Raw genomic sequence first — 11,401 nt, 5'->3', positions numbered from 1 at the left:
ATTTTTTTGAAAAAAATCAATCTTTTCCTAAACCTCCATTGTAAAATTTCACCTGCTATTTGCCACATCTGTAGCTCGCCCTAGTCTTGGCCGACACGCGCACCAGTAGGTAGATCTAACCCCTGATAAATTGTCCATTCTTATGGGCACTTGTTTTCCTCTTCTCTCCTTTTTACAGGCTGGTTCTCTCCCCAGCAATGGCAGCACTTAATAAAGATAATGGTAAGATGATATTGGTATGATGGGGAGTAACGGAGGTTAAAAATACTTTTGCAAAATAATAATTTGAATGCTTCGTTTGGGAAGATGCATTCCATTCAGAGAAATGCCAGTGGCCTTCAGAGCGTATGTTCCCAGGGTTGCACTGGTGGAGCACTGAGCCCACTCCTGATATGCCACTCTCCAGAGCTCCCGTACGCTTTAGCAAAGGCTAGCAATGATACTGTGTGGGGTTCAGGCACATCTCTCGGGAAAATATGTTAGTGCTTAAGCCCGTGGACTAACCCCACAACTCTTACTGTAACAGATAAAGGGAAAATCAGGCACCTAATAGAGAGGTCTAAATCCAGAGATTTAGTAAACTGCTTTTATTGCTTCTTGCAGCTAATTACAAGCTCATATTTGTTGATCATTTCTGTGCTTTGTATATGCCTTCTACAGCTTGTTGTAATGTTTATCTACTTTGTACAGAAACAGCAGAGGAACAGTGAAAGAGAGGAAGCTTAAAAGGTACTGCTGTTCAGCAATTAACTAACTTCACAGATTTAGGTAACATGCTAGTTAATGAACAAAAGGCCTTTAATCTAGAACTGACGTAACAATGCAGACAGCTTCATCACCAAACACGTCAAATCTGCTGACATGTTAATCGTTGTGCTACAGATGAATTTATAGTCGAGGGATCGATGTGTAATGTGCCGGTCCAAGACTGCCAGAACCATTCTGTCCCTCTGAAATAACCACTAGCAAAGACAACTGCAAATTCCTCTTGCTCTGCAGGAAGACGTTCAGATGTGTTCGTAGACTATGTATGTGCCCTTATGCAAAATATATTAATATTTGGCTCCATCTGGGTATCTCAAACACAGGAATGGAGTCCTCATCCCCAGGCTTGTTGTTCCCATTTTGCTTCCTTGTAACTCTCATTACGTAGTGATTGTATCATATAGATTACAAAGGTAAAGCCAATCAGGAAACCCAAGACGCAGCTTTTGCTGATGAGTTAGCTGGGTGCTTATGGTTTTGTGTTTCTAGAACAATTGTTTTAGCCTAAATCTGACATTGACGTAGAGAAGTTTCCCTGCTGTGCTTCAGTGAAAGTGCATCTGCATACCATTAGTTGTGTGTTTCCTTCCTACGTTTCCTTTAAAGCACCTTTCTTTCTAATTCTCTGGCAATTTCAGCCTGGGGTTCTTTACATGAGGCGCTGAGGAAGAATGCCTCTTTATGTGCAAGTGTGGATAAATGTTGGAAAATCTGGAGAACAGGAATCTCCGATGAATTCAACAAGAACTGCAGGAGCATGTGCTAGAAGCGTGGTGTCGGGAGCACAGGCAGTTTTAGAGCCATCAGATGTAGCTACTGAACAAGGGCAACAAACAGTCTGCAGTAATCTGCAATACAGCCACCAATGTAAAGATAAAAGGTGAAACTCGATGTGTTATTTACTGATAATTAAATCACGTTTACAATATATCTTTTACAGTTGTAAAAGAGTCTATTAGTGAATCTTAAAAACCATGAGAAGTTAGGAAGGTAGTTTACACATAATCTGAGTAGCAAAATATTTGGTTTCCTTTCACTTTAATTATGATTACAGGAAATTTACACAACCAATACAAACACTAAAAATGTGAAGTATTTTTATTATTTTAATTTCACAATAAAGTGCATAATAATATAGACTTAATTCTCCTAAAAATGCTTACCAGTCAATTGACATTCATTATTTGAGTTACTGCTTTCATCTTTATTTTGTTGATAATTTTGTAGCATCAAATGGTGTCTACATTACATATAGAGTACATAATGCTGCCATATCCTGGAGCAGATAATGTCAGTATCTTCTGTACAATTGCAGTTGATTGCTAGCTGAGGCATTCAGGTACTGCTGTGAGGCTGTTGTAGTGTTCATCAAAGGGGCAGATGTACATTGTTGAATACTCTATAATGAAATGGAGAATAACGAGATATACATGTATATAAACAGAAATGTGGTTATGTATAATATAACATTCAAGAAACAACATTTGATGATACCATGTAATCTGTTTTCCATAATGTGCACCTTCATCTGGATTTAGAGGTTGGTATTACAGGGTACAGTTGTCATTCACACAACTTACTGAGTGAATATCCATACTTTATTTGGATGCTCTGAAACTAGGAGAGCTGAAGCAGGTTGTTCTCTTGGTGAAGTAAGAATTTAAAACCCCATCACTTCTCATAGGAGGAGATTTGATGAAATCTCAGTCATCTATAATTTTTCTGCAGCTGGGAACTTGTACGACAGTTGTTCACTCTTATCACCAAGAAGAATTCCAAGCCAGTGTCTGAGGTCTGAATTTATATCGACAGCTGGACACCTGTTTAAATGCTTAAGTATATACTTGTAGGGAAAGAAGGGTCTTAAATGTCCATCAGAGAACTTACGGTTCCAGAGGCTGGACGGCCTGGGTAATGTCTAGTGTTTATATCATATTCATGAAACAAAAATATTGTAGATGAAGAATTAGTGGGACAAAGCTTTGTCACAGACCAGCCAGCCAAGAAGTCTGACTGCTGAAAGCCAGGAAAATGTATTGGTGGGGGGAACAGGGCTTTTGTTCTTTGTTTTGTTTTGTTTTAAGTAGGACAGGCTATGAAGAAAGCCCCACAGAACATAGAAGCTCCAAAATGCTTTAGTAAAACACAGTTAGAACCAATAAAGGTACCTATGCTACACTAATTGCTGGAAAATACAGAACATACAAGTTGTTTAGCCATAATTAGATTTGTAGGACAGGAGGCCGAAGAGAGGAAGCTGCGGTTCCAGTTCACAACTACTACTAGGATTCACAAGAAGAGAAGCAATGATGGGCTTTGTGTTCTTTTCACAGTCCCACTTCAAAGTCAGGCCAGCCTTTTGAGTTTAGGAGCCTGGACACTTTCTGGGGTTTTTCAGTCTCAAACTCAGTAGCCTTTATTCAGAAGCCTTCTGAATAAAGAGTATTTTTCCCTAACATTTTTGGTTACAGTTTATCTGGTAAAGTATATGAAGTATGTGAAAGTATAAAAAGTTTGTGAAGCATACAAGTCACCTGTCTATATTTTTTCCTCAGAACAAATACATTGTAAAGGAGGAGACTGAGAATACAGAATCATAAATACTATTTCCTGCACTATAAACTGAACATTTGAAATGTAAATTTTGTACACTCCTCTTGTCTATTCAGTTCTTTAGATTCCAGGTATCATGATTATTTTGTTTCAAACTTACAAGAACTAGAATATATGAAACAAAATACAAACACCTATTGAAGAAAGGTAATATCTATCAAATACAGAACATGGCATATCTGCAGGTCAGAGTAGGAATTCATCGTATTACCAATTTTTTTTACACACTACCATGCATCATTCCCCCTTTCGTCTCTACATTATTAAGAAATACAAATGAATTATGAGCTACATATAGTTCAAATGGATCCTGCTAAATTACTGTTCCTTAAAAGTTCTTGGACCTTCCTGGACTTTGCAAGTGTCTTCAGATTCCAAAAGGAAAATGAAGCCAGAGGAGGAGGCAGTCTGGTATAAACTGTTAAAGCTTGTTTACAGTACTATAAAGTTGTTTTGGGTTTTTTTTACATAAATGGAAATCTGAAAATCTGGCAAACCAGTTGAACAGATTGATGTCAGTATTTTCAATTATATTTTTACTATAAAATAAGCCATAAGGTTAGTTTGTAGTAATTAAACCCAATCATATTTAAATTAAATACTTACTAAAGGGGTGACTATCTGCAAAACGTTTGAAGCAGATGGGTTTCTGGTAATGCCTTCTTGAATATCTAAAATTAGGATGAAAGTATATAATAAATATTATGTAAACCAAATACTACAATAGAAATATGATTCACAGTCAAATATTCAACACAAAACTTCCTGAAGATTGTGAAAATGTAGTTTAATAGCACTGTTCTTTTTTTCCCCTACCAACAGCTGCTGAAGTATATGCCGTATCTGTATTTTTAAAATTTGCAGCTAGATATTACTATCTGAACAAAAAATTTAGTGTCAATAAAGAAATGTAAAGCTAGAGAAAAGAATGCCAGCTACCCTAAGCTGGCAACAAAAGTTCCAGACTTAGATTGGCTGGTGACTCTTATTTATTAAAAAGACCACTACAAAGATACGCAGTTTTAGTCACTTAATTCGGTAACAAGTGAAAAAAGCAAAAAAAGGGGGTTCAGAAGAACATGGTTTAAAAAAGCGATGTACTTACATAACATGTAAGTACTTATAACACTTGACTGACTTACTCATGGGTACATACTTACATGTACTGACATGTCCTACAAGTCTACCTGTAAAAGTTTTCAGCTTATTAACAATTTTAATCCTCAAATAATTAGGCAAGTGAATAAAATATCTCAATACAAACAGATATGTATTACATAAATTTTCACAGTTGCTTCATTTGCAATCGGTTAACTCCCATGAATCTTCCATCGTTTCTTTCATATTCCTTATATACTTTTCTTCTAGTTTTCATAGGGTTCCTTTCCACACTTCAGCTTTCTTGCTCCCAGTTCCTTTGCTGCATTTACCTTTGCCTCTATTTCTTTGTTATTTCTCTGTTATTTATGCAGCTATTTATTTTCTATTTTCTTGTATTACCCTATTCATATCTACTTTCTTAACCTGAGTACATCACACTAAAACTCCTTTCTGATAAAAGATGGAATTCTTCACTTATATTTTTCTGGAAGCAATAACCATGAGGTACGATGTAATGAAATTCTGAACCACTGTTTGATGGCAGCAGGAATTGAAAGCTACAGCTGCAGAAAGTTTCTAAGGGGTTGCAAAGATCTTTTATTCTGCTGTTGCAGTTCACAGGAAACTGAAGCCTTTTTCTGCAAAGTCAAGCAAACCACCATCTGATGTAGAAATGCATCGATACCGTGCAGGAGCTTAATAAGTCCTGGTTTAGTTTGATTAGGGAGGTAAATGTGGGTAACCTGATCATTTCATGGAAAAGTAGAATAGTAAAATAAAATCAGTGGACTTCAAGAAAGCAGGCTCTTATAAACTCAAATAACTGGCATGTAAAATTTTATATGAAAAAAGCCCAAGGAAAACAAAAAATTCTAGAGAGTAGGCAGTTCCATAAAGAGCAAAAATGGCAAGCAGAAGCTATTCCAACGATATGGAAAGCCAAGCAGCCCAGTGAAGAGATCACATGGACTAAGGCACAAGGTCCCCGTTGATTTCAAATACAGGATGGAGCACGCAAAATGCAGAAACGATGTCAAACTACTGAGAATTTTTATGAAAGACCTGTATGATCATGTAGGTCAAAGCAAACACTAACCATTACATACAGTAGCAAGAGACCCAAAAAGTAAGTTTGTTCTATGAAAACGTTAGTTATAATAGGATGACGAATGAAAGTGTTAGCTAACTAATCACTGGAGAGAAAAAAATATCAAGAACAAGTACAGATTTTTTCCCTTTTTTCTTCAATAAAATGTCAACTGCGATGGGACAGCTCATACAAAAAGCACCACTATAAAGCAGGTAAGAAATCAGCCTGGCACAGAGAAAGAAGAGGTTAGAGAATGCTCAGGTAAGTTTGAGATTTTGAAAATAGTTGTGCAAGTGATATTCACATAAACATTCAGGTTTGGCTGCAGCAATCTCAGAACTGTATGTGTGATCTTTAAGAATTCATGGAGAAGAGGAACATCCTGAAAGAGCAGAAGAAAGGAAGTGAAAAGCCATTCATTATAAAGGGCTATATTTGCAAAAATACAGGGTGTGTAATATAAAGGGTAATTATGTGCAAAAATAGTTGCAAAAAAATTCAGATGGATAAATACTGGAACAGATTGCTAAGTGAGGCTGATACATCTGTACACTTCCAACAACAGTTTTGACAAACATCTGTTAGAAACAACAGCTACACTTGGGCTGAGACAGTTTCTGAAGGTGCCCTGCAGTCATTTTGAATTATTTTTTTCACCGAGGCAAAGTCACCATTATTTAAACTAATTTCATTGACTCTAAGAAAGGTTTCACGATTTAGATCTCCTGTTTGCTACATTTAGTAAAGATTAATACTAAGATAATGCGAAAAAACATATTTCTATCACAGGATTCGTGGTTTTAATCCAAATTAATCCATGAGAAGAAAATATAAAGCTACTTAATCACTTGATGTGGTTGACTATTTATTATCAAACTTACTTTGTAGCCTTTGATTGAGACGATCAAGAGATTGGAAAATCTTCTGTTCTTCTATTGAAAGCGCAGTCCTGCCTAGACACGGGGCCCTGTTAAGCAGCAGGGGCTGTCTGGCTGGTCGCACACTTTCCATAGCTGCCAGGATTTCGTCTTCTGCCACAGGTGTGCCTGCTAGTTTTTCTGCCATAAGAAACTGAACAGTGCTTTCTGAAACTGAAGAGATGACAGTGGTAACTTCAAATGAGAAGTGTTCATGACATTTAAATATACTGCTTGCTTTCATGACTATAGGTCTGTGAAACACAAAAAACTCACATTAAAAGATCAAAAAGGTGGCAAAGTCAAGAAGCACAATATGTTAGAAAATGGCATAATCAGGATCACTAATGCATCTTACAATTGGCACCAGAGCAAGTTCTACCAACCTCAGAAATATCACAGAATCACAGAATGGTGGGGGTTGGAAGGAACCTCTGGAGATCGTCTTGTCCAACCCCTCAGTGTGAGCAGGGACACCTGGAGCAGGGGGCACAGGAACGCGTCCAGGTGAGTTTTGAATGTCTCCAGGGAAGGAGACTCCACAGGCTCCCTGGGCAGCCTGTGCCCCTGCTCTGGCACCCTCACAGGAAAGAAGTATTTTTTCATATTGAGGTGGAACTTCCTGTGTTCCAACTTGTGCCCATTGCCCCTTGTCCTGTCCTTGGGCACTACTGAAGAGAGTCTGGCCCCATTCTCTTGACACCCACCCTTTAGATATTTATAAGCATTGATAAGATCCCCTCTCAGTCTTCTCCAGGCTGAACAAACCTGAGTCTTTCAGCCTATCCTCAGAAGGTAGATGCTCCAGCCCCCTGATCATCTTATATAACAACAGCAAGAAATACCTGTCCATATCATCAGTTATGCATGATACCTACAGCTATCATACAGTTAAATACAAAGACAAATGGAATGAAACTTGACTATCTGTTGTAATGCATTTATAAAACCATCAATATCATGACACACAATGCTACATCTTATATATTTGTAAAAAAAAAAAAAAATTGGGTCTACACAATGAACTACTGTTTCTTACTGAGAATCACTGACGCCAAAAGACATAAGTGATGTTACACAGTGGATATATTAGGTCACTACTTAATGTATAACAAAGAATTGAACTGAGATGTGTTACTATACCTTCATCAGACTTATAGGTGCTATTCATAGTTTGTACTGGATCAAATGCAGATTGAACAGGACTCAGCTGGACAGTACATAACGAATTCTATCAAAAACATTATAACAATATTTTAAGTGTAATTTCAGTTCAGAACTACTCTCTGAACATTTTTAAAAATTATTTCATATTACTAAATGTTTTCAAGTACAAAAATATTAGTGTACGCTAATACAGTGATGTACTCTAGCTGGTTTTATTCTTTTCATTAGCAGTGACAGCAAGCTTACTAAGCACATTGATTCAAAATGGTGTGACACTGAACAAATTTTTTATATTCCTGAAACTTTTTCCACTTTGAGGATAACTAAGCTTTTTAATTTTTATGGTATTTAATATTTACCTGTGCATGATGAGCAGGCTTCCACCTTTTAGAGGCTACACTTTGTCTTCTGTGTTCTGAAAAAGCTCTGTGTTTATTTTCATGGCTGTCAAAAACCTGCTTTTGTCTTGTAACAGGAACAATACCTTAAGTGACACACATACAAAAATAAACCAAAAATGTGTAAAAACATAAAGAAAGTAGTAGCAAAATTAGTAATGGTGAGTAAATGTCTCTGTCCAAATTTAGACATATACCTTGTTTACATCTGATCTCTCTAAATAAAGTTTGTTATAGTGAAAAGAGAGAAACAGGCACTTCTAAGGCATATTTAATATCGTGTTAGCATAGAAGTATAAGATACAGATGTGGATCGTATGTGGGCATTTATAAGCAGGTTATTACCCCAGATAATATAGATGGTCTGTACAAAGACACAAGGTGGTCTTACCAAGCAAGAGGGATAGTGAACAGTGAGTATGATATAACAAATACCGAATAATATGCCAAAAAGTAATATTTTAGAAAATAAGTTGCATTTAGAGAATAAACCTAAGTCTAATTGTCTAACACAGTAAATGCCTGTAGCAAGATGCTGTATCTTACATCTTAATGGATTCAATATTTGTTAAGATTACAGAGCACTGTGCAGAAAACATGTAACAGTGCACACAGTTTATTTAATTCACCGAATCACAGGATGGTAGTGGTGGGAAGGGACTTCTTGAGGTCGTCTGGTCCAAACCCCCTGCTCAAGCTGGGCCACCTAGAGCTCAATGCTCAGGACCATCTCCAGACAGCTTTTGACTATCTCCAAGTATGGAGACTCCATAAAGTCTCTGGGAAACTTGTGCGGGTCCTTGGTCACTCTCACAGTTAAAAAAAGGTGTTTCCTGAGGTTTGAAGGCAACCTCCTGTGTTGAGTTTATGCCCACTGCCTCTGGTCCTGGCACTGGGCACTGCTGAAAAGAATCACAGAATCACAGAATCACAGGTTGGAAAGGACCTCAGGGATCATCTAGTCCAACCTTTCTAGGAAAAGCACAGTCTAGACAAGATGGCCCAGCACCCTGTCCAGACGACTCCTGAAGGTGTCCAACGTGGCCAAGTCAACCACTTCCCTGGGGAGATTATTCCCAGTTAACTGTCCTCACTGTGAAAATTTTCCTTCTTCATGTCCAACCAGAATCTCCCCAAGAGCAACCTGTGTCCATTCCCCCTTGTCCTCTCCATGTGACTCTTTGTAAAAAGGGAGTCTCCATCTTCTTTGTAACTACCCCTTAAGGACTGGTACATGGTGATGAGATCCCCTCTGAGCCTCCTTTTCTCAAGGCTGAACAAACCCAGCTCTCCCAGCCTATCCTCATATGGCAGCTTCTCAGTCCTCTGATCATCTTGGTGGCCCTTCTCTGGACCCCTTCCAGCCTGTCCACATCCTTTTTGTAGAGCGGGGACCAGAACTGTACACAGTACTCCAGGTGTGGCCTGACAAGCGCTGAGTAGAGTGGGATAAGGACTTCTTTCTCTCTGCTGGTGATGCCCTTTTTGATGCAACCCAGCATCCTGTTGGCCTTCTTGGCCGCAGCAGCACGCTGTTCGCTCATGCTGAGCTTCCTGTCCACCAGGACCCCCAGGTCCCTTTCCACAGAGCTTCTCTCCAGCCAGGTGGATTCCAGTCTGTGCTGCACTCCTGGATTATGTTTTCCCAGGTGCAAGACCTTACACTTGTCCTTGTTGAACTTCATAAGGTTCTTGTTTGCCCACTCTTCCAGCCTATCCAGATCTCCCTGCAGAGCAGCTCTCCCTTCTGGAGTGTCTACTTCCCCACTCAACTTGGTGTCGTCTGCAAACTTCATCAGGCTACACTTGATGCCGTTATCCAGATCACTTATAAAGATATTGAATAACATTGGGCCCAACATCAATCCCTGGGGGACCCCACTAGTGACAGGTTGCCACTTGGAAAAAGAGCTATTTACCACCACCCTTTGGGTGCGGCCTGTCAGCCAGTTCCCCACCCGCTGCACAGACCACTTGTCTAGGCCATAACACATTGATTTCTCCAGGAGGAGACTGTGGGGGACCGTATCAAAGGCCTTGGAGAAGTCCAGGTAGACAATGTCCACCGCCCGCCCCATGTCTACCAGGCGAGTCACTTTGTCATAGAAGTCCACCAGGTTTGTCAAGCACGATCTGCCCTTAGTGAAGCCATGTTGGCTTTTCCCAATCAGGTGCTTCATCTGACTTGTGATGGCCCCCAGGAGGATTTGCTCCATAACTTTCCCAGGGATTGAAATAAGGCTGATGGGCCTACAGTTACCTGGATCCTCCCTCGAGCCCTTCTTGTGTGTAGGGGTAACATTTGCCTTCCTCCCTCCAGTCCTCTGGGACACCCCCCATCCTCCATGACTTCTCAAAGAATATGGAGAATGGCCTCGCAATGACGTCAGCCAGCTCTCTCAGCACCCTTGGGTGGATGGCGTCAGGGCCCATTGATTTGTAGTGGTCAGGTTCCTGTAATAATTCACGTACTAACTCTTCCTTCACTGATGGTGGGTCTATGTTTGGATCAACCAGATATTTCATTCTCAAAGCCTGGGGCCTGACAGTGTTGGTAAAGACAGAGGTGAAGAAAGTTTTGACCACATCTGCCTTTTCAGCATCGCTGGTGACTGACTCTCTTTTCTGTTCAACAGTGGGCTTATGTTTTCCATCTTTTTCTGCTTGTAGCTGACATACCTGAAGAAACCTTTCTTGTTATTTTTGACATCTATGGCCAGTTTCAATTCAAGCTGGGCCTTTTCTTTTCTAACTGCATCTCTGCACACTCTGGCAATGCCCTTGTAGCTCTCAACGGGTAATCCTCCACTCCTCCATCTCTGGTATGCTTCTCTTCTGGTTCTGAGTAGACCCAGGAGCTCATGGTTGATCCAAGGGGGCCTCTTGCTCCACTTACTTCCCTTTCCTTTATAGGGGATAAACTGGTTTTGTGCTTCTAAGAAAGTGTTCTTTAAGAACTCCCAGCACTCACTAGCTCCTTTTTCTTCCATGGAAGCATCCCATGGCATCCCTCCCAACTGAGCCCTGAGCAAGCTGAAGTTTGGTCTTCTAAAATCCAGAACCCTTGTCTTAGTACTGACCTTCAGCACGCTCAGCAGGATATTGAACTCCACAGTGTTGTGGTCGCTGCAGCAAGGCTATCTCTAACCGAGATATTACAAAGCAGGCTTTCTCATTTTGTGAACAGCAAGTCCAGCAGCGCCTCCTTCCTGGTTGGCACATTTAACAACTGTATGAGGAAACAGTCCTCTATGCATTCCAGGAACTTGGTGGATGACATGCGAGCTGCTGTATTGTTCTTCCATCAGATGTCTGGGTAGTTGAAGTCACCCATAAGGACCAGGTTCTGT

General features: G+C 39.8%; 1 protein-coding gene across 1 annotated transcript in view; it reads right to left on the bottom strand.

Annotated features, from left to right (window-relative positions):
* Positions 1–1,846: 1,846 nt before the first annotated feature.
* The window catches only part of CEP126 (centrosomal protein 126), a 43,637-nt gene continuing 34,082 nt past the window's right edge, over positions 1,847–11,401 (bottom strand). Inside the window, exons 7-11 of the mRNA XM_075081869.1 lie at positions 8,013–8,137; positions 7,630–7,717; positions 6,451–6,660; positions 3,985–4,049; positions 1,847–2,164 (exon numbers count right to left, since the gene is read on the bottom strand). Of these exons, the coding sequence (XP_074937970.1) occupies positions 2,057–2,164; positions 3,985–4,049; positions 6,451–6,660; positions 7,630–7,717; positions 8,013–8,137 (596 nt within the window). The 3' untranslated portion in view covers positions 1,847–2,056. The remainder of the gene's footprint in view (positions 2,165–3,984; positions 4,050–6,450; positions 6,661–7,629; positions 7,718–8,012; positions 8,138–11,401) is intronic.

Source organism: Phalacrocorax aristotelis, chromosome 1 (assembly GCF_949628215.1).
Source record: "Phalacrocorax aristotelis chromosome 1, bGulAri2.1, whole genome shotgun sequence".
Lineage (NCBI taxonomy): Eukaryota > Metazoa > Chordata > Aves > Suliformes > Phalacrocoracidae > Phalacrocorax > Phalacrocorax aristotelis.
This window is presented reverse-complemented; position numbering and strand designations above follow the sequence as displayed.